Below are 23,942 nucleotides of genomic sequence, written 5' to 3'. Positions count from 1 at the left end.
GATATACCATATGGTTGTAAACCTGTGGGCTGTAAGTGGGTGTTCAAAAAGAAGCTAAAGCCTGATGGTACTATTGATAAGTACAAGGCGCGGCTAGTGGCCAAGGGCTACACTCAGAAAGAAGGCGAAGATTACTTTGACACCTATTCACCCGTTGCTAGAATGACCACCATTCGAGTGTTACTTTCCTTGGCTGCCTCTTATGGTCTTATCATTCATCAAATGGATGTAAAGACAGCTTTTCTCAATGGAGAGTTGGAAGAGGAGATCTATATGGATCAGCCTGACGGGTTTGTGGTAAAGGGTGAAGAGAGAAAGGTGTGCAAGTTGTTAAAATCTTTGTATGGTCTGAAACAGGCACCTAAGCAATGGCATGAGAAGTTTGAAAGAACTCTGACTTCTGCAGGATTTGTCATTAACGAGGCTGATAGGTGTGTTTACTATCGCAATGGTGGGGGCAATAGTGTCATATTATGTTTGTATGTGGACGACATACTGATCTTTGGTACAAACATTAATGCAATTAATGAGGTCAAGTCTTTTCTATCAAAAAGTTTTGACATGAAAGATCTGGGAGAAGCCGATGTAATTCTAAACATCAAACTTATTAAGGATGAGAGTGGGATTACATTAACGCAATCTCACTACGTTGAGAAGGTCTTGAACCGATTCGGTTTTATGGATAGCAAGCCTTCTCCAACACCTTATGATCCCAGCGTGACACTCAGAAAGAACAAGAAAGAAACGAGAGATCAATTAAGATACTCTCAAATTGTCGGTTCACTCATGTACTTAGCTAGCGCTACAAGACCAGATATCTCTTTTGCTGTGAGCAAACTGAGTAGGTTCATGTCCAACCCGGGTGATGATCATTGGCATGCACTAGAAAGGGTCTTGCGCTATCTGAGAGGTACTATGAGTTACGGAATTACTTATTCAGGGCATCCTGCTATGCTAGAAGGATATAGTGATTCAAATTGGATCTCCGATGTTGATGTACTTTACGCAACAAGTGGGTATGTATTTACTCATGGTGGTGGCGCAGTGTCATGGAGGTCTTGCAAGCAAACCATATTGACGAGGTCAACTATGGAAGCAGAATTAACTGCTTTGGACACAGCTACTGTTGAGGCAGAATGGCTGCGTGAGCTCTTGATGGACTTGCCGGTTGTTGAAAAACCTGTACCGGCTATTCTTATGAATTGTGATAACCAAACGGTTATCGCTAAAGTGAACAATTCTAAAGATAATGCAAAGTCATCAAGACATGTGAAAAGACGTTTGAAGTCTGTCAGGAAGTTGAGAAACTCCGGAGTAATAACTGTTACGTATATACAAACAGACAAAAACCTGGCAGATCCCTTTACAAAGGGACTATCACGAAATGTGATAGATATTGCATCGAGGGAGATGGGTATGAGACCCATAGATGTTACACCATAGTAGTAACCCAACCTTTGTGATCGGAGATCCCGTGAATTAGGATCTGGGAAGAACAAGCTATTGGTTAACTGAGGAGAGTAATAACTTATGATCGTCTCCAAGTGAAGATGCAAAACTCTCAGAGCTGTAAGGCTCAGATCTGTAAGGCAGGTTGGCAACATGCCTTAATGTGGTTCTATTGGCTATAATTAGCAAAGATGCTGTCCTACAGAGCAGTCTTGAAAGAACACACCTATATGAGTTCTGACTGTAAACGTCGCAGTCTATGAGGTTTGGGTGATCTCTAGTAAGCTCACGAAGAGACCAGGGAGTATGACGTATAAGCTCCAAACCGCGGGGTAGCCTACTGGCGGTCAGGTACTGGTTAATACTTTGAGTGAAACCTGTTCACACAAAACTAGCAATTCAAGGCATAGTCCATTGTCAAGTTGTGAATGGATGTAGCTTAAAGTTCTAGGCAGAAGTTCAACTTAACAGTCTCTGCTGAAACACTGGTATATTAAACAAGTGGTGAGAGAAGGCAAATCTCTAAATGGGTATTTGAGATCTGGTGGGGGATTGTTAGAATTAATGGGCTAGGCCCATAGCAATTTCTGAAATCTCAAAGCTCATGTGTAAAATGGCAAGTGGTGGTGCTAAGTTTAGTCCCACCTTGGAAGTTGAAGAAGAGTTGGACCTCTTTATATAGTGGGTTCTCTCCACCACTCTAAGTGGTGTGTGAGAAGAGAAAGGGAAAACCACACGCGCGCGCTCGCTCGCCTGGCCTGGCCTGGCGAGGCGAGGCGAGGCGTACATGCGACATGCGCGTGAATGGTCCGCCGAAATCCGGTCCGTCTCCTTGCAGGAGCGCAGCTTCCTTTTGCCGTTTTATTTTTATGTCTTGGCAGACAAGTTTTTGATTTCTTGTCCGGTAAGTATACGAATTAGAAACCGAGTCGGTTTGGGATTGTGGTCGCGACACAATACCGCCTCTGGTCCTAATATATATACAGCTACCGGCTGCGGCCAGAGACACACCGAAAAACACCTAGGGTTTTGCCTCATCTCACAACTCGCGCCGCCATCGTAGTCTACTCCATCCCAAACGCCGGCGTGCATCGGCGCGTGGAGAGCAGGTCTCCGGAACCGTTCGTCTTTGCGATCCTGCACCGGGAGAGGACGAATTAGGTTTTTGGGAAGCGCTGTGCGCGACTGCTCAAATTCGTCATCACGGGTCGTCTTCCGTCCAAGTCGGGCGGTGCTACTCATCGTCGTATTCATCGCCGTCAGCAGCAGATCGTTGCCAACATCGTCATCAACCCTGTCGCACCCATAATAGCTAACGATCAGTACGTCCAACATCCTCTGTTCATGTCTGTTTCTACAGCTATTGTTACGTGTTTGCTGCTGTTATGCATGTCTTGCTGTTCTTCTAGTTTGCTAGATTTTTGCATGCCAATATCTCTTCTAGTCATGAATTATTTACTGAAATTAATCATGAACTTGCCTAATATTCCAACAAGAGTTACACGAAAGGCTCGCATCTGGCTCTCCGGCCTTGCTGCTCTGCTAAAATGTTCACATGCATATAAAGAAAAAACTTAGCACTCGCAATAGGCGAGGCATAGCTCTCGCGATGTAGCAGTACCATCGTTTTGACGAGCGGTGGTGGGCCCAGAGCGCAGTGACACCGTGGCCTGGCAGGCCGACCTGCCGCTGTGGGGCGTGGACGTGTCGCCGCTAAGCAGAGGACGCATGGCGCCGCCCGCCGCTCTCGCCCGGGTCATATCCTGCCTCCTCCCCCCGCCCCTCCACCCCCCTCCCATGCTCTCCACGCGTCTCCTCCGCCACCGCCTCGCCGCCGCCGCTAGCTCCTCCCTTTCGCCCCTCCGCTTCGTCGCCGCCGCCATGTCCTCCTCCTCCGCCGCGCCCGGCGGCGGCCGGAAGCCGAACCGCCTCGCCGCCGAGCACAGCCCGTACCTGCTGCAGCACGCGCACAACCCGGTGAGCGATCCCTCCACTCCACTCCACCCCACCGAGGCTCTGCTTCCGTCTGCTCGCGCTCGCGCCGTGGGTTCCCCTCCCCCGCGGGGGGATTCCGCCGAGCACCTTGCGGTCGCGCGCGTGCTCCTTCGCGTCCGCCTGTTCGGGGAGCACTTACTGTGTTTTTCGGCTGCGTGTGACTGAGGAGTGCTCGGCTACAGACGTTGTCGAGCTATGTTGCGAGTTTATCCTGAAAATTCAGATCCTTCTGGAACAGCTAGCCGAGACAAATGTTTGCTTGCCTTTCGCTCTCCAGTGGATTTTGGATTCCGTGGATTATAGGTACCACTACTGAACTGGCATACTTACTGATTCCATATGCAGGTTGACTGGTATCCTTGGGGAGATGAGGCTTTCGAGAAGGCTCGCAAATTGGACATCCCCATCTTTCTGTCAAGTAATGCACTCTCCAAAATACGAGTATACTCTAGTGCTTCATTTAATACCGATATAATCGATTGGATTATGGGACAATTATGATACCGTTGCGTAGTGGACTGATTCCTTTGATGTGGTATTTTCGTGAACAATTGTGTTAGATCAATTACCAACTGCTGGTGCTATAGTTCGGGGCAGAGGAATGGCTGCCAATCCGGCTCTGTAAAATTTCCAATTAATAGTTCTGTAATGGATGGGTGTTGCCAAGTTCAAACTAGAGCTAGATTCAGTCAAATTCGTCTATTTCATTTCAGTGGAATCCAAACTTTTGACTTGTGTAATCCAAAATTAGTTAGTCCTTTGTTCTATCTTAACATCCTTCTTTTGCTGCATGGGAAATGTGGATGTGTCCGTGAAGTTGGCTATAGTACATGCCATTGGTGAGTTGTCTTTAGCATCTCTCGTTCTTTGTGTTTCTCGTGACTTATTTGCACAGTATAAAGATGTTAACCGCAGTTTTTATTATTGGCTGAATGTTAAAGGTGTCATGTAATGGAGGTGGAGTCTTTTGAGAATGAAGAAGTTGCTAAGATTCTAAATGATTGGTTTGTTAGCATCAAGGTAGTGTCGTGTTTATAAGCACTAGTTGCTAATTGTTTTACTTCCCACTCATTACATGTCTTTCGGTGTGTGGAAGTTATGCACATGCAATGTAACTGCAATTCTTCTTTCTGATTATTAGTTTTGACAGGTGGATCGTGAAGAGCGGCCAGATGTTGACAAGGTACTCTGCTTTCTAGTGATCAAATGTAAAAAAAAATATGCTGTTTCTTGTGGATCGCAGGCTTTGTTTTCCTGTTTTTGTATTGTCACACTTTTGAGTGATTTTGACTTACACCAGTTCTTGATTGACGACACTGTCACCTTCTTTAGGTTTATATGACATATGTGTCAGCGCTGTACGGAGGTGGTGGTTGGCCTTTGACCGTCTTTTTATCACCCAACTTAAAACCTTTGATGGGCGGTACATACTTTCCACCAGATGATAAGTATGGAAGACCTGGGTTCAAGACTATTTTAAGGTATCAGCTCAAATACCTCATTTCTGAAGTTGATCACTCATACATGATTTGACAGTTGTGCTCATAACTTCTCTTCAGGAAGGTCAAGGAAGCCTGGGATACTAAACGTGATGCTCTTGAGAAGTCAGGAAATGTGGTCATCGAGCAACTTAGAGATGCATTATCTGCCAAGGCTAACTTTCAAGATGTGCCAAATGATGTGGCTGTTCTTTATGTAGATCAATGTGTTGAAAAGGTTTGAGAAGTACTCCAACTTTATTTTTCTGTATGCTACTACTATGAACTTCTACACGAACAGCTGGCGAGACTGACTGAGTGAACTGATTGCTCGATTGAGTTAATAACAGTGCAGTAGCTAAACTGCATTTTTCCTGGATGGCGTATCCTGGTTCCTGATTTATTTCACGTCTTATTAGGGCACTAAACATCCTTAACTCAGTGCCACTAGCTTAGTCATAGCCTATCAGGATCTCACTTACCTTTTTCAGATTTTAATTTTTCTTAACTAGCTAGCTTATTTGCCTTAATAACCCTGCACCTTATATCCATGCAGTTAGCAAGCAGTTACGACCCAAAGTTTGGTGGATTTGGCTCTGCTCCCAAGTTTCCAAGACCCGTTGAAGATTGCATAATGCTCTATAAATTCCGGAAACACATGGAAGCTAGGCAGGAGAGTGAAGCCCAAAACATAATGAAGATGGTAACTCATACACTGCAATGTATGGCTAGAGGTGGAGTTCATGACCATGTTGGAGGTGGCTTTCATAGATATAGTGTGGATGAGTGCTGGCATGGTAAGTTCACTTTAAGCTCAAGGAGACATTTTTTTCACGTATTTGCAGAATTCATCTCTTATATCTTCTCTGTGTGTGCAGTTCCACATTTTGAGAAGATGCTGTACGACCAGGGACAGATAGCCAATGTATACTTGGATACATATGTTATCACGGGAGATGAGTATTATTCTTCAGTTGCACGTGATATACTTGATTACTTGAGGAGAGACATGATTGGGGAAGATGGTGAAATTTTCTCAGCAGAAGATGCTGACAGTGCAGAATATGAAGGTGCTCCACGAAAAAAAGAGGGTTCTTTCTACGTGTGGACAAGTCAAGAGGTACATGCTTAGTAGTGCATATGTAAGCCTTTTCTATTTATTCGCCGATTTAATGCATACCCCTGCCCGCTCCTTATAAAATGGCCTTTAAGTTTGAACTGTCGCATGCCATCATGTAAGTCCACCTGCTGTTGACTTTGAGTTTACATCGTAGCCACTTTATACACTCTTGCTAGTTTCTCGAAAAAACTTTATACATATTGGAGCTCTTTACACAGGCTTGCACTTCAGCTAGATGATAATCCAAGTTGAGAAGACAATTATAGTCTTCTCTGCTCTTGTTCCACAATAAATGTACTTACAAATAGGACTCAAGTCATACCATTAGCGACTGGAATCTGTAGCAATTGCCTAGTCTTATACATACCGGCTCTAAAGACCGGCTAGTCTGATGCCTACCTCCTAATAATCAATAATTTTATGTAAGCTGTTCTCATGTAGTTGGTACCTACTTGGTGCTATCTGCTATGCAGAATTATTGAATAGTTCTACTCCCTCCATTCCCTTATACAAGGCCACTATGAAAAATACATTTTGCATCTATACAAGGCCACTAACAGTAACCGAGGCAAAATTTAATGATGTTTTCTCGTAGTAGCAACTTGTTTAATACTTGCATGCATGTAGTCATAATGACAGTGTGCTACTTCCTTCTCATTCCTTCCTTGCATGCATGCAGACGTATTAATGATTCCAGATAACAAGAAGAAAAGTTGGCTTGTAAAGTAGTCATTAAATTTTACCTAGGTACCTGTAATTTGAGTTTGTGGCCTTGTATAAGGGAATGGAGGGAGTACTATATTTCATTCAAAATAGAAGAATAACTCACACAGACTCTGCAGCTGAAGATGCACACAACTCAATTTATTAGAAGGTCACCAAAGTTTGAATAAACTAAAATCAACAGGCTGTCAAGTCACTAAAAACGTCAGTACAAAGCCTATCGCTAAACTGTCAACCATGTTTGGTGATAGATCCCCTATAAGGTTGTAGCGTGCCCAACTTGTTGCTACCAGCCACCATATGCTCCTGCCACTGAAACAAAGACCAGGATCACGGGCAGCTATATATTTTATATTTGTTGATTTATTCATTGGCCTCAACTTCTGGTATATTGTTCAAGCTGTCTAATATTTGTCTCATAGATCGAAGACACACTTGGGGAGAATGCGGAGCTGTTCAAGAACCACTACTATGTTAAATCATCTGGCAATTGTGACCTTTCGGGGATGAGTGATCCTCACAATGAGTTCAGTGGTAAAAATGTGTTAATAGAAAGAAAACCGGGTTCATTGATGGCATCGAAGTATGGCAAGTCTGTTGATGAATATTATGGAATCCTGGGGGAATGCAGACAAAAGTTGTTTGATGTCCGATCAAAAAGGCCAAGACCACATTTGGACGACAAGGTTCTTGTCCACATGTTGACAGCAGCTTGTTTTTAATCTGGTTACATAATAATCTACTAAATATGATTTGTTTTAGGTTATTGTTTCATGGAATGGATTAGCAATATCTGCCTTTGCAAGAGCTTCACAAATTTTGAAGTCAGGACCACCTGGAACCAAATTTTATTTCCCGGTAGCAGGATGCGATGTAAGTTTTGTGCTCCATCCTCTGAATATTGCATTTTTATTTTCTGTCATTGACATGAACTCGTGTCATTAGTTATGTGACTATGTGCATGATCAGCCAATCAATATGGCAGGAGCTTTTATCCGTCCCTGCTTTCTTCAAGTCTTTGTCATACGTTTCTACTCCAGACTTCATTGTTCAAACCTATCCCTGGGAATGCAGACCCATACATCTGTTCAAAACTGTTAAAATGAAACTGTCTATTATGTTACGCCGTGCATGACAAAGAAAGCACCATGATGTTGTATGTGGACCTCTTCTGCAGCAGTAGCCGTTTATGTTGCTTTGTATCAGGTCTAAAAAGCTATCTCCCCTCCGCGCGGAGTGGAAGAATCCATGTGCTGGATTTTTTGCGTTCACCTGCTTTACATCACCAAGTTTATTCACTGTCCAACCGTTGCTAGTCATAAATTTGTTTATTGACCACCCATATTTGTGGATATTTTTGCAGCCAGTAGAATATCTTCAAGTTGCAGAAAAGGCAGCAAACTTTATAAAGGAAAAACTCTATGATGCAAGCTCAAAAAGGCTGCATCATAGTTATCGAAATGGCCCAGCAAAAGCACCAGGATTTTTAGATGATTATGCCTTCTTAATCAATGCCTTGCTGGATCTCTATGAATATGGTGGTAAGATAGAGTGGCTTCTGTGGGCTGTCGAGCTGCAAGTCATTCAGGCAAGTGAAACACACTTGTTAAATGCATCGATGTTATATTTCACGCCCCTTGCATAATACTTTGCCATGACTACATACATTTACAGGATGAATTGTTCTTGGACAAACAAGGGGGTGGCTATTTCAATACACCTGGAGAAGACCCTTCTGTCCTTTTGCGTGTTAAAGAAGATTATGATGGTGCAGAGCCTTCTGGAAACTCGATGGCAGCGATCAACATGGTCAGATTGTCCAGTATATTTGATGCTGCAAAATCTGAAGGCTACAAACGTAATGTTGAACATCTCCTGGTATGTACTTATCTATTTTACATTTGTATGCACTACATTACAGCAGTAGTTTGGTTTCATTCCATAAGGTTTATGCTTCACCATGTTCATTTTTCCTGCCCTAGACCCATCAGAGATGAGATGAGTAACATTGACAGGATATCTGCTTATGCTTGCAAATGGATTTGCTGCTTTGTAGGCGGTTTTTGAGACTAGACTGAAAGAACTTGGCATAGCATTGCCACTGATGTGCTGCGCAGCAGACATGCTCACTGTTCCGTCAAGGAAGCAGGTAGTGCTGGTGGGGAATAAAGCATCTCCAGAATTTCAAGACATGGTCGCTGCTGCATTCTCGTCATACGACCCAAACAGAACCGTGAGTGATGAACTAAGTGGTTGTATCATATGTTTGACATAGCACCCCTGTTATACATTTACTGAGCAGGATACATCTTTCATTGCTCCAGGTGATCCAGATAGATGCCAGCAACATGGAAGAGATGGCATTCTGGGAGAGCAACAACGCGAACATCGCGCAGATGGCACGGAGCAGCCCATCGGGGAAGCCAGCGGTGGCGCATGTGTGCCAAGAGTTCAAGTGCAGTCCTCCGGTGACCTCTCCTGGCGCGCTCCGTGAGCTGCTCAGCAAGACGGTGGCTGCTGCGGGTTCAGCTGTTTGATGCTCCGCCGCCTTGCTGCATGTTACTAACAGTCTGTTCCCTCAAGTTTGTGTCGACATTTACATCTTTGCAGAGCTTATGTAGTTCATGTGTGTGCCATATCGACAAAGCTCTCGAGACCTTTCAGTTGGCAGTTGTATATAGATGTTCCCAGTAAGATACAAGGCTAGACACTTTATAAATAAAGATGACAAACTTGAGGCTTTGATTGCACGGGGAGGCTTTGTTTTGTATACATGACACTTTATAAATAAAGGATAGAATAAAAGACAGTACGGTGAATGGTTTCACTGGAATTTGGATGACACCATTCTAGGCTTCTCATCGCAGATAGGTTACAGGGAAATCGGCAAAATTTATACAGATTAAGGGGGAAAGCGGCAAAATTTATGCGACAAAATCGATTTACTTCACATCGTTCCCAAAAAAGAAGTACAAAAGAAGTACAAGTATGTAAAACAGTAAATATAACAAAAAAAAAGAAGCTACGATCACTGTTAGGAGTATGGCGTTTTATTAGGGCTGACAAGTGATATTAACATGCACAGCGCCTTCATCTCCACCAGACTGAAACTGAGACCATTTGGACAGCTAGATGCAGTGCAGCATTCCATCCTAGAGATTGCAGCTTGAACTCCAGACATAAAGCAATAGGGCTTCACAGGTAGCACTGGAAAAGGGAGGAAAATATTTCTAATCAGACACCTTCAATTCAGTTCAAGAAAGAAGAAACAGTGCCAGAATGACAATACTTTCAAAAGCAACAGCAATATCCGAAATGACAATCATCTGACTACGAAATCACGAGTCGAAAAGGGGCACCGGGAACACATGTTCTCAGGTACAAGAAACAAAAGTCACAGAGTCTAGAATATTCTAGAATATCGAGACATATAATTGTTTGAGCACCTAGCATAGTATACCTACAGATTTTTACTAAAAGTACTTAGTGAGAGGAAACGCAAATTTAGGGGCAACATAGTTGCTTTTTTTTGACTTCCAACTAGTTTGCTTTTTGGACAGGAACACAGAAATATTACTTCTTCACCATGAGAATTAACACATGTATAAAGCACTGAACATCTGCAGGTGACCTTTTTCTCAATGTTTTCACATTAGAAAGTATATTTCCAGGCTACCTTTTCATCCAAGCAACACATGCTCCAGGGAGCCAAAAGTTTACAGTACAATTTATGTCCAATATAACTTCAAAAAGCAAGGGGAATAATGACAGATGAAACTAGTGGAGGGAGATGACAATGGCATAAAGGATGTTTTATGACCCCTGGGATGGAACATAAACATTAAGCATCTTAGCAATGACATGGATTCCCCCCCCCCCCCCCCCCCCCCCCCCCCCCAAAAAAAGGCATTATCCAAATGGTATCTGAGTAGGAAACTAGTCAGTTTTAACCGGTGACTAGCAAACTCACCATGCTTTGTTGCCACCGAATGCCCACATTGTGAACAAAAGAGCACCAGGCTACACATAGTAGATCATACCAACTTCTATCAGACTAATATGAGGGATATGCAGTGAGACTGATGGGCCTCTGCAGTTCTTCCGGAGGAAAGAGTAGGCAACATCGATCGCAAACTTCTTCACGAAATTGGAGCTCCTCCTAGCTTTGATGTAAGAATGGCCCATGATATACGCAACCCCTGCGTGTTTCGCCTCCACGAGTGCCAATAACTCATCTTTCACCTGCTGATCCATAGCGTCCTCATTTGGCAGCTCGAAGCGAACACGGCGCCTCCGGCCTGCACTCGGTGATTCCTGCTCATAAGAGGACTGCAAGCTTCGAAGGCTCTCAGATTTGCTGCTCCTCGTGGTAGAAATGGACTCAGCTAGGCCACCCAGATCTCTCATGCCCAGTGGGGTGCCAGCATCGTCGGTGGTTCTTATCACAGCCATTCTTCCCTCGTTAGCAATATCATAACTTGCTGAAGACGAGACATCCTCGGCTTCCATCATAATGAACCTTGCAATGCTCATAACTAACATGTTCTCAAAATTTTCATCATCTCTCTGCACATCCTTGTAACCGTACCTGACAATGCAACGGTACATCCGATACGCTTTAGGTCCAATCCTACCAACAAGGTATCGCTCATCTGGTTGAACATACGGCACTGGTACTGACTTAACACAAAGAAACACTAGGACTTCATGAAAGGCAGGGAGATTAGTGACAAAATGTGTGAAGACGGCAGGCACACCAGTCACCAGTTCTGTGTAAATCAGTCCAATTCCCGGAACCCGAACTATGCCGAGGTTTGGACCTAGAGACAGGATTGATCTCATTGACACTTTGTTCTGAAGATCAAACTGGTACTTCTTCTTTGTTCCATAGTGCCAAACGAACATGACAGACATGAATATGAAAGCAAGCACAAGAGGCACCCATCCTCCCTGATGAACCTTCATGAGGGATGAGGAAAGATACACGGTTTCAATGGATCCGAAGAATAATAGAAACAACAAGGCAAATATTATGTTCTTTTGCCAAACAAAGATGACGATAAATGACATCAAGAATGTTGTAACAAGCATAACAGTCATGCAAGCAATACCTGAAATTATAAACCATGGACAACGGTTAGATTATCAGTAAATGAGAATGCTGGAAAAATCAAAAGGTCTATGTGCAAGAAAGATCTTAATCTCGTCAACTGTTATTACAAGCTTACCATAGGCATTTCCGATAAGGGTTGTATCACCGAATGCAACTGTGACAGCTACACATAGCACCATAAGGATCCAATTTATTTCAGGAATGTATATCTGCCCATGGATCCACCTCGATGTGTGAACAATCTTCACTCGTGGGAAACATCCCAAAGCATGGCATTGCTTTACAATAGAGAATGTTGCTGAAATGACAGCCTGGCTTCCAACAACTGCAGCAAGAGTGGCCACCACAAATACAGGCCAAAATACAGGTCCTGGATGACAACTGAAACTTTAATAACATTGGAGAGAGGATGGAGCGGAGGTGAGGGAGATGAGTGAGAGACAAGTTCAAAAACCTGGGATGGAGTCATAAAAACTTGTGCGCGTGTGAAACATGTTCTTTGATAAAAATGCTGCTTGGCCCATATATTGCAATATAAGACATGGATATATGATGGTAATAAAAGCTAGCTGCAACAAGGAGAAACCCAGGTTATGTCTCCAAAAAGATACAGGTTCAACAGCAAAGTGTGCCAGTAGGGCAGGTATAGTTTAAGCAAATAGAAATTGTAAATTATGAGTATAATAAGACAGGCATTAGTATTATCCAGGCGGTTTCAATGCTTTAACGTCATGGAATCGATTAGAGCATCACAAAAGCATTAGATGAAAGCAACAATTTTTTGGTACACAACAAAGAACTTAACTAGGTTCTTTGGGAAATGTCATCCATTCTTTAAAATATGCAGGTTAAATCAATCTCTTTTCACAGAAAGGCTGTTTGATATTACAAACTTTTCTGCTGCTTTTAAGCTTAAAGCATTTGGCAAAAATATTTTCCCAGAGTTATTTCTTCATGGCTGCTTTGTCACACAGCACCACACCCAAATATAATTATAAACATAAAAGGATCTATACATTCAGTGGGAAGTTTTCACTGCAGAAATTAATAGATAGAAGATCATCACTAGTTCAACTTACCCTGACAGATGCACTTGTAAAATGACCGAGGTCAGCAAACATAGCTTCACTGCCTGTAAGGGGAAAGAAAACATAAATTGTTACAAGCGACGCACAATTTTACCCCTTGTATATGTTGACAGTCACTAACCTGTCATAGAAAGTAGTATTCCTCCTAGAGCAATCCAGCCATCTGTACCGGTTGTCCTAAAGAACTTAACAATGTAATATGGAGAGATTGCTTGGTATATGTTTGGGTTCCAATGAACTATGTTGTACAATCCAATTCCACCAATGCAAAAGAGCCAGATGATGACAATTGGTGCGAACATGAATGCTACCTTCTGAGTACCTCGGTGTTGCAAGGAAAATAAACCAACCAATACAATGCATGAAAGAAGCACCACAGAACCTGTATAGAAATAAATTGCGATTATAGCAGTTAAGCCTAAGAATATAATAAGCCCAAAGTTCCCACGAAGTGTTTGGAAAATAAGGATGCATAATCTGACTATACAATAACAGAATCTAATGTCCAGATATATTACACAAAATGTTTTTGAAATACACAGACTAGTATTTGAAAACTAAAGATATATGTACAATGTATATTTGAAGAGACAGCCACCTGCTCACAGCACATATGCAATACAGTAGACCTTAAATTTTCCACCATACAGTGCATCGTGCTGTAGACATGATGTGCTATGGGTAGCACATCAAGTGCAACCAAATGACAAAATATGTAGTAATACAGAAATATAACCAAAGGAAGTGCATGTACCATATCTCATAATACTCCACACAAGCACATGTGTCTAATACTGTGCCTTACGAGTTCACATTTCAAAGAGACGAGTTGTACTTACGTTCCTGTAAACCAGTAGCTCGAACTTGCAGCCCAGACATAGATGACAGGACTGCAAGGAAAGGAGCACAAAAAAACACGCTAAGCATACACAGAGGTTAATAATCAGAATCATGCATCGACACGGAAGGTAACCAACAGATGATGGTAGTATCCACCTGAGATTGCTGGAGTAAGGACACCATCACCGATCACCATGCTAGCAGCACAGAGAACTACAACAAGAAGTCCAGTTTTGACAATTTTGTGCTTCTCTAGAAACCTTCTTAGCCAGGGTGAAGATTCATGCTGAGCTGCGAACCCATCTCTGTAGTATGTAGATAACTCCTCATCCGCTGCTTGTTGATTCGGAATCAAGCTAAGCTTTGCATGCCTGCAGAGGAGCGAATACAGAGCAAATGGCCCACCTACAAAAGTGTAAATGGATTAAATATTTTTTGTTCATAAGGTGATTTATTATGATCTCCATGTGAGCATGTTTATAGAAATTTGCCAACCAGCTACAACAATATGAACTTCACGATGACAGGCATAAAAGAGAAACAACTTCTTACAAAGGAATTATGGTGTACCTTCGCCATTGTCATCAGCGCTCAATACGATAATGACATACTTGAGCAAAGGAACAAGTGTGAAGGTCCAAAATATCAGGGAAAGTACACCATATACTGTCTGTTCATCTTGGTACTGCCGGAGCCTTCCTGAGAATGTACTTTTATACACATACAGAGGTGATGTGCTTAGGTCCCCATAAACAACACCGAAGCTCTGGTATGCTAGCAGTAGTAGATTCCTGTAGTGCTGCCTCCACTGAAAAAATGCATGACAGAGCAGTTAAAAAAATCATTTTGTGGCAGAGTACAGATTCAGATGAGTTATCCTTGATTGATAACTACAATATGCGAGATCATAAATCTTCTTTTCTATCATCTGGGACTTAAAAAGAATAAATGTCCTGCCTGAAGATATGGAAACTGCCACTTCTCTGTATTTTTAATCATTCTTCTATACTGATGGCAATCAGACCCTCACTATGATTACAAAGAGATTGCTAACCCACAGAGGCATTTGGTTCGTCATAGAAATGGCATTCCTCACTTGTAGAATCAAATCTTGCCCAAAATAATTTGCTTCTGCAAAAGGTGGTGAACACTAACCCATACCATTCATTCACAGCAAAAACAAGAATGCCAAACCCAAATCTAGTCGAGAAAGATTAAAACAAAGAACGAAACGCTAGCTGCAGCGAACCCATTCCAATCGAACCCCTGGAAAGATTAAATCGAAATGGATGGATGGATGGATGAACGAAGACATAAGATCTTCCGTAGGAGCCGCGGAATCCCTGATCCACATCAGGCCCGCCACATCTCACCCCCGGAACCATTCCAGGCGCAGGAGAAACCGGGAGAGCGCCCTGATTTAGGGCTCCGCCCGGTTCGCGTCGGGTCCAATCAGCGCCAACGAGCAATGCGGAGAGAAATGTTGAGAGCGGGGGGAGACGAGAGGGAGGGAGCCGCGGGGGCGCGTACCGGAAGCTGCTGGGCGGCGGCGGCGCCGGCCTCGGCGTCCATGGATCGCACTCAGGCGGCGGCGGCGCGAGGTGTCCGGCCGGCGGTGGAGCGCGATTCCGTGGAGTTATAGAACACGGGGGCAGGGAGGGAGGGGCTGCGAATCATCGATCGCTTCCATTGTACTGTTGCGGGAACAAGATTACCATTATGCCCCTTCGTTATAGGAACCACCGTATGCTATTTTCCTTCTTCTGATTCTCAATCATGCCCTTGTTCATGGATAACTTGCAATTATAGCCCTTGCTATGTGTGGTTATTGCATATCTCAAGGCTTTATTGCTCTTTTGGGCTTTGTTTGGTTGCAAGGGAGGATCCCAGGGGGATCCCTGCTATTTCCCCGAGTCGAAGAACCACGTGTTGGGTTGGCCTAGGGAGACTGGCCGAGACATTTGGTTGGATCAGATCGGGGGTAACCCTACCACGACCCACGCTGTTCCCATGGGGAAAGAAGCCGGTACCCCATAGGTTGGGGAGAGAATCCATACTCAAGAGAGAGCAGTGCGACAGGCGTGTCGACCAAGATCCAGCACCCCGCCTTGTGACGCCCCCGACTTAATCGTGCACTAATCATACACGCAAATGCGCACGATCGAGATCAGAGACTCACGGGAAGATATCACAACACAACTCTAGACACAAATAAAATAATACAAACTTTTTATTACAAGCCAGGGGCCTCGAGGGCTCGAATACACAAGAGTCAGCGGAAGCAACAATATTTGAGTACAGACATAAGTAAACAAGTCTGCCTTAAGAAGGCTAGCATAACAATGATAATTGGATCGAAAAGGCACATGCCTCCTGCCTGGGAGCCTCCTAACTACTCCTGGTCGTCGGCGGTCTCCACGTAGTAGTAGGCTCCGTCGGGATAGTAGTAGTCGTTGGCGGGAACATCTGGCTTCTGGGCTCCGTCATCTGATCGCAGCAATCGGGTAGAGGGAAAAAGAGGTAGCAAAGCAACCATGAGTACTCATCCAAAGTACTCGCAAGACTTACATCAGATCTATACTAAGTATGCATCGGTATCAAAGGCATGGGGCTATATCTTTGGACTAGACTGCAGAAATGTCAGAATAGAAGGGAATACCTAGCCTATCGAAGACTAGCATCTTGCAGCATTAGAAGAGTGCAGATTAGCATAATGTAAGTAATAAGTATGTTGCAGCAACTCCCAGAGATCCTTCCTCGACTCCCTGCGAGAAAACAATCCCGGAGCCATCATATCCATATAGTGTCTCCAGTATCCAGTTCTAGTTGTAATAGATCGGGATACAACTCCGAGCGTCCGTTACCGTGGACACGGCTATTCGAATAGATCATATACTTCGCTACAGGGGTGCACCAACTTACCCAACACGCTCGATTAACTCCGGCCGAACACACTTTTCTAGGTCATGCCCGACCCCGGTTGATCGGCACACCGTAGTCCTACCTAGGCTCAACAGAGAGGTCAGCACGCCGGTCTACATCCTAAATGCGAAAGGGTCATGGGCCAATCGTCCTTTGCAATCCTGCGCGTTGCGAGGACGGCTGGGATCAGTCCTGTCTACCTCTTTATACAAAGCAGGTGCTTACGTGGACCACCCCGGCGCGTGCCGCTAAACTCCTGACGTTAGTGAGCTTTCAAAAGAATCATACGACGCCGACTGCCCATACTTATTCCCGCGTGGTGGTTAGTGCGAAAAGGCCAGAGGCCTACTCGGATCACATATCCAAACACGTTAGTGCCTTGGGAGCGCGCGGAGACGATCAATGATCCATGATCTGTGGTCCCGTCGCCCCATCGCATGGACTTACGGCAAGGGCCAAGACTGCCCAGTCGTGCCGCGTAATTATCTCTCGGGTACCCTCCTGGTCAACCCAACTCCAGTATCTCTCGTGGGTACCCCTCTGGGCCGACCCGACTTCAACAAGGAAATGAGGTAAAGTCAAGGTATCCGTGTGTCCATAACATCAAGGGGGAAACCTGAGGAATCACCGATTCCCACTCGATGCAACTGTCAAGGTGGCCTTGGAGGAATCACCCTCGAAGGGTTGACACTTGAGGTGTTGCATGACAGAGTCGTTGTCGGAGTGGTGAAGGAGGAAATCACCCTCCGTAATCCACGACCGATCAGCTACACTATAGAGATATCATTAGGAGTGTGTTACGAGGTATCCTCGGCACTCGATAGTAACTCTGCAGAGTCGTACAACTAAGGGGGTGTCGGTGATGTGAGGGTCTCAGCACTTCGATCACGTTGATCGAGTCATCCGGTAATACAGCGGGGGCAACAGGGACAAGGTGAGCAGTCTCCGATGGATCACTAACCAACCTATACTAAGCATATAGGATAACAGGTAAGGTAACAATAGCAGGTTACAAAAGCAGGCTATGCATCAGAGTATGAACTATCGAACAACAGTAGCAAAATCTAATGCAAGCATGAGGAGAAGGAATGGGCGATATATGGATGATCAAGGGGGTTTTGCTTGCCTGGAAGCTTTGCTGCAAGTGGCTGTACGTCAGAGGTGTAGTCGTACTCGGGAGTAGCGTCGGTCTCGGGGTCTACCGGAGAGAAGAGGGGGAAGAAACAATAAATATAAAGCAAACAAATGCATCATGATGCATGACATGGCAATATGTTGTGCTAGCGGCGACCTATTGCAGTGCTACGCATTACAGACGGAGCGGGAAAACATCTGGGAAGGTTTTCCTGCCTTTCGGCGGTTATCGGACAAATGAAACGAAGGGGAAGGATCCATGTTCATCATGTTAGAGGCATGTGACAGATGAGTGGATAGCATACTCGGATTCGTCACATTTTTTGAGCAACTTTCATATATAAATTATTTTCATTCGAGTTATACATTATTTTATATGAAATTTCAAAGTTTTAAACATTTTTCTGAATTTATTTTAATTATTAAATTCGAATTATCCAAAACAATAAATGCTAAGTGCACCCAGAGTTGTACCCAGTCAGCACACACAGGGGCTGACCTAGTTGACTGGGTCAACAGCCCAGTCAGCAGAGGCTGACTAGTGGGGCCAGTTGCCCAGTCAGCAGGCTGACTGGGTCAACCTTATCCACTGGAACAGTGGACAAGGCCCACATGTCAGCGTCTAGGGATAATCCCTCTGTTTAAATATAAACTTTGATTAATTAAGGGGGCAGGGCCCACATGTCAGTGTGATATTAAACTAAACTAATTAAATTAATTAACATTTAGTTAACTAGGCGGTGGGGCCTGCACGTCAGTGACTAGACCCAGCCCGGGCAGCACAATTGACCAGGTCAACATGGCCAAATGAGCCCTTGGGACCCACTGGCAGTGACCCAGGGGTGGACCCTAGGCCAGCCATGTCAGCAGCGGCCGGTGGTTCGTCACTGCCGTCCACAAACACGGCGGCGACGCACGGGAGGCTGCGGGATTTGGCTAGAGGCCACCAAATCGAGCGCGAGGGGTCACGTTCGAACGGGGAGAGGGTCCCGCATCAAGTAGTGCTGTCGGCCGGAGCGGGGGCTGCCGGAAACGGCAGCGGTGTTGAGCAGATGCGGCGGCGGCGTTCAGGCGAACATGGAAATGGAGGCTGGGGGCGCGGGGAGAGGAGCTGGAGGGTTCGGCGGCCTCCTAGCAGCGCTAGGAGCACTCCGGCGTGCTGGGACGCGGGCGACGACGGCCCTAGCTACGGCGGCGACGGAGCGGGTGGCGGTGGGCTTCAATGACGGTGGCAGTGGCGGCTACGGGAAGCGCGTGAATAAACGGAGAGGGGGGAGCGGGAGCTCACAGTGAGCTGGTAGTGGTGCAAAGCTAGCTCGGGGAGGGCCTGGGACTAACAGAATCGATGGTGAGGGCGGCGGTGCCCGAGGAGGAAGACGACAACGTAGTGGTCGACGCGGTGTCTCCTGGCTCTAATGAGTGGCTCCAGGGGGCGTAGAGGAGCTCGGCGGAGCCCGTGTACGCGTTGGCCAGGCGCGGGGATGGCGGTGGCCGCGAGTTTCAGTGGAGCTCGCCCATGGTGGCACTCGGTTTTGAGGGAGACGAGGGGGAGAGGCGAGGGGAAGGGGAGCGGGTGCGCTAGGGTTTCGGGGGAAGAGGCGAGGGCGTCCGGGGGGGGTCTAATAACCGTCGGGGAGGCGAGGATGGCCGCCACGGCGACATGCCCCGGCCATGGTAGGGGGATCTCTGCCACGATCCCCCATGTGAACAAGAGGAAGGGGGATGATGGCTAGATGGGCCGACCTGGCACTGTTGCCGCGGCTGGGCCGTGGCACAGTGCCAGTTTTGCCTTTTCTTTTCTTTTATTTCCTTTTCTGTTTTCTTTTATTTGTTTCTGTTTTGCTTTTATTTTTAATAGCAAATAGGTTTTGTAAAATATGGAACTTGGTCCATAGATTACATTGCAAATTTAGACAATGCCACAAAAAGTATGGGAACTATTTAAAATAGTTTGGATTTTTCATATTTTAGAAAAGCACTTAAAATATTGTTTTGGCACTGTTTTAAAAGCTAGGGCTCATTTTAGCAAACAAGTGATGTTGGTTTCCTCAACCATAATTTGTTTTGGTATATTTGCTAAATGGTGAACTATTTTCCCACCATGTTTGTGAACTTAATTTCTCACTTTAAATTTGAATTGATTTCAGAGGTGGAATTTGAAATGAGATTTGAACCCAAGTGATTAGGCATTGCAAATCACAGTGTCATAGCATAACCAAGATGGATTACTGTAGCTTAATACATGGGGGTGTTACAACTCTCCTCCTCTAAAACAAATTCTCGTCCCGAGAATTAAGAGGTAGAATAAGGGGGGAAGTTCTGGTTACGAAATTCTAACGAATCTTCTCGGTCTTGGTTGCTCTTCCCGAAGAGGTTGGTCCTTTTTGTTGTTGTCTTCAATACTCTACTTCAGGTCATCATGTTGAAGTCGTCATCCTTTCTCCAGGAACCCCATCGTACTTACGAATAGGGCAAGGGGTAACTTCGAAAGAACGAACCTTACAAGGTTGATTATCTGGTAGATAGCTCAGGGAATGTGGCAGAAAGTATCTCTCGATTGAACTTAAGAAAACATTGAGAGCGAAGTAAGAAGGTATAATAAGAAGTTTCAAGCGGGAGGGAGGGGGCAGTCATTCGATGCCTAAACTAGAGTGTGAAGAGGGCTCAGAGCAACCGGGAATAATATTGCATCTGATACCAGAATAGATCTCTAGGAAGGTGGTTCGTGAATCTCATACGAAGCCAAGCAGGTGGAATAACTTTAGAAACAGGGATGCACAGGGGAGTCAGGTTTCAATCCCGTGGAACTGTGGTTAGTGTGGATTAAAAGTAGGAAGAATGGTGACATCTTGCATGATGATGATAGCATGGCATGTCAGAGGATAGCTTGTCAGCTATGTCGACAACAACGTCGGTACCAAGGGCGGGGAACGAAGAGAACCATTTTCCCTCTCATTGAAACGAGGCTGACCAATAGGCAAAGTTCTTGCCCACCGGTGTTTCCGGAATGTCATCAACAATAGTAACAGGGTCTTATTGACAAAGTTGTACACCAAGGTGTCTACATAAGCTGGGAGATATATAAATCACAAGAAAGGTTAAACAAAACAATGGAAAGGAAAAAAATGTGATTATCAGATTTACACGGGCCAATGGAAAGGAAAATGTGTTTAAACACAAGTATTATGAGTATTTCCTTCCCATCCATGGCGGGATAGCAAGTAGATAACCAATTAGGTAAAGGGGTGAGGGAATTCATGATGTTACCCATACAACGCTGTTTGGATCATCGATCAAGAAACATTTTGCATTGCGCTTCCAATGTTCTTGCTGATGATCGGAGTACCACAGACATGCTTCGGGATAGCATTGACATGGTCATCACGTAAAGATTAGACTTTGGATACACAAAGGATCCACCAGGAACTACTTATAAAAGAAGTCATACAATTTTCTCATGGAAGAATGGCTAACCTTGGTAAAGAAGATACTATAATAATAGGTCCTCTGGGCACGTGTTCTAGACATGACATCACCTTACTGGGTTACATAAAGACCAATGTTATAATTCTTGGAAGATGTTCCAACCATCATATCTGCATGAGATTCAGATCTTATTGGTGTCACGATACCTCAGACTCAGTATGCCTGAGAAGAAAAAGGTGCAACACAAATTGACGAGATGACGTTGCAAGGTTCTTGGGAAATGAACTATGGAAGCAAGTTCCGAAACATGAGCTGGATTGCAAGACACACATGAGCACACCGCCCAAGACAATCGTGACCACATGGAAGTCTTACAGCGAAAAGGCAACTGAGTTCTGGTTAGGAACCATCATCGAGGATATTAAAGTCCATTTGTAAGTCCGGATTATCTCTTACGATGAACTCCTTTTCCTCGAACAAATCAACCAGTGGCTTGATTTGGGATGATTCAAGGGGAAGCGAAACAAACTTTCTCATATTCACGGTGGAAACTTGCATCAAATGCACATGAACTTAGAGAAGACACTTCTTGTATCAAACATATTCTTCATGAGCTAGGCACAAAGATAATGCTTTCAAAAGTTTCCAACACTAGCTTAAATATTCATCATGAACCATGGATAAGATGAGGATGTGGCCGATGGGCTCAGCAACAATTCATCGAGATTTCCATAAACATGGATTTCCACAATTAAGTGAACAAGGTGATAGCAATGGACACACCAAAGTATATAATGAAGTATGTTCGAGGAGAACATCCACAATTAAACATTGATAGACAGTGCACCCGAAAATATGGACTAAGTAGAACGATCAATGTTAGAATGGTGATTCAATAACCAACAGACTTAGAATGAAGCTATCGACCATTAACTTCAAAGCAATAGGGCTGCTAGAAGTTTTGAATTCACACATCATAGTTCATTTGTCGGTATTCCGGTTAGAAACAACACGAGGACCAAGAAATGAATGGAGATGGCGAGAAGTATTACTATATCAAGAATTATTAAGAGGTGGAGCAATTCTCACAATATCCTTGACATAAAAGATGGTAATACTCCAAGGTAGAACATAACATGAGCTGGATAGCAAGGAACTCAAGGACAACACAAAACATGAACAATTTTGTGTTGGAGGGAAGGCCAGAATGTTGTCGATGATAACACAAATCATCGAGAGTAAGGATGGTATTTCTCATCATGAATTCAATCGACCTATTGGAAGAAGTCAAAATTTTGATGATGATCAAGACACATTTTGTCGAGAGGTTTCATGAAAGAAGTAATCGATCAGTAAGATGATCAAAGCAGATGGAATGGTGAAGCTAAAGGTCAATGGAACCAAGGATATGACGCAAGCTCGGATTACATCATATTGTGTAAGCAAAACGATATGATGATGAAAGTTTGGCACAAGCTTAGCTCATTTTCAAAAATGTGCAGCGGGAAGAAGGACCAGGTAGCATAGTTAAAATTTGCACGATAGTGAGGTAGCTGATCAGGCTAGGAAAGACGTGATGGAGTATTAAACTTCCCAACAACAAAGTACTAGGAGTACTGAATCACAGTGTGGATTCGAGTCACTTGTCAGAGTTCTGGAGTGATGGACAATGAAAGCATGCGGAGTGACTAAAACAGTGAGAGTATTATTCCAACAAGAATTCATAAGATAGTGCAATGGCACAATATCCTCGAGATAACAGGGGGCGATACTCGAAGGTAAATCAGAATAGAGGTTGGACAGGCGTATTGATCTACAAAATACAAGCACTTTAACTTGTGCGAGAAATGGAATCAAAGGAGAACAACCTGGTTGGAACCACGATCGCAAAGGACAAAATCACGGATACACGATGAATTTATACCAACTGAATAATTATTTTTACGAGTAGCTTCCATGATAAGATCTACATCATGCCCATGGGCATGAACACAAAGGTTCAAGGTCGACTCCCACTTCTTCAATACATAACCTTTCATTCATTTCTCGTTTTCGAAGAAGTTGTAGTGTTGAAATTTTATCTGGCGAAACAGTAGAAGAGTATGACTCGTGAAAACTTTCGGGTTCACACGGATTGGAGAAGGCATAGGTTCAACCTATCGGGGAACCTTAGGAACATATACCACAATCTTCAAGAGTAAGATACACAAGCTCGATAGTAGAGCATGGTTGACAAAAGCAGATGATACAATTTATCAAAGGCATTATGTATCAGGGGAAGAACTCACAAGGTTATTGAATATGAAGGACATGGTAGGATATTAATCCAAAAAAGGATCGGCGGTCCACAAAAGGATCTGATGTGAGTATCGATACTCAATCAGAGGAAGAAAGGATGCAAAGGCATCGGATTATAGAAACATCAGAATATGTTGATGTTTAAATACAAAGAAATTATGATTTCCAGATCGGTGTATCAGAATTAGATGCTCTGATCAAATACGAGTAAGTTGAATAGACTTAGAGGCACAATCAGTCAAATTTTGATTGGCTGAAAATCAGCTCATATCCGGAATGACGTCTGAGCCAGAAAGATAATTCCTAAGGATCAACTGATGATTGTGAGCATTCACACACTGATACGTCTCCAACGC

The 23,942-nt window shown here is 44.2% G+C and overlaps 2 protein-coding genes across 2 annotated transcripts; one reads left to right on the top strand and one right to left on the bottom strand.

The window, feature by feature from the left end:
* Nucleotides 1–3,161: 3,161 nt before the first annotated feature.
* On the top strand, nucleotides 3,162–9,574 carry LOC123080481 (spermatogenesis-associated protein 20). Its single transcript, XM_044503406.1, has 15 exons — nucleotides 3,162–3,426; nucleotides 3,790–3,862; nucleotides 4,262–4,283; nucleotides 4,386–4,464; nucleotides 4,595–4,627; nucleotides 4,777–4,925; nucleotides 5,004–5,160; nucleotides 5,479–5,719; nucleotides 5,801–6,042; nucleotides 7,188–7,451; nucleotides 7,528–7,638; nucleotides 8,129–8,353; nucleotides 8,440–8,643; nucleotides 8,822–8,998; nucleotides 9,090–9,574. Exons 1-15 carry the CDS (start codon nucleotides 3,178–3,180, stop codon nucleotides 9,300–9,302), a joined length of 2,439 nt encoding a protein of 812 aa, XP_044359341.1. The 5' UTR covers nucleotides 3,162–3,177; the 3' UTR covers nucleotides 9,303–9,574.
* A 74-nt stretch (nucleotides 9,575–9,648) lies between these two features.
* On the bottom strand, nucleotides 9,649–15,509 carry LOC123080482 (probable potassium transporter 2). Its single transcript, XM_044503407.1, has 10 exons — nucleotides 15,337–15,509; nucleotides 14,377–14,614; nucleotides 13,963–14,211; nucleotides 13,806–13,856; nucleotides 13,088–13,348; nucleotides 12,958–13,010; nucleotides 12,333–12,447; nucleotides 11,994–12,248; nucleotides 10,736–11,876; nucleotides 9,649–9,972 (listed from the first exon to the last, which is right to left on the bottom strand). Exons 1-9 carry the CDS (start codon nucleotides 15,376–15,378, stop codon nucleotides 10,786–10,788), a joined length of 2,355 nt encoding a protein of 784 aa, XP_044359342.1. The 5' UTR covers nucleotides 15,379–15,509; the 3' UTR covers nucleotides 9,649–9,972; nucleotides 10,736–10,785.
* Between the last annotated feature and the right edge of the window lie 8,433 nt (nucleotides 15,510–23,942).

This window comes from Triticum aestivum, chromosome 3D (genome assembly GCF_018294505.1).
Source record: "Triticum aestivum cultivar Chinese Spring chromosome 3D, IWGSC CS RefSeq v2.1, whole genome shotgun sequence".
In the NCBI taxonomy this organism is placed as follows: Eukaryota; Viridiplantae; Streptophyta; class Magnoliopsida; order Poales; family Poaceae; genus Triticum; species Triticum aestivum.
Note: the sequence above shows the minus strand (reverse complement) of the source record. Positions and strands in the feature narration are given on the sequence as shown.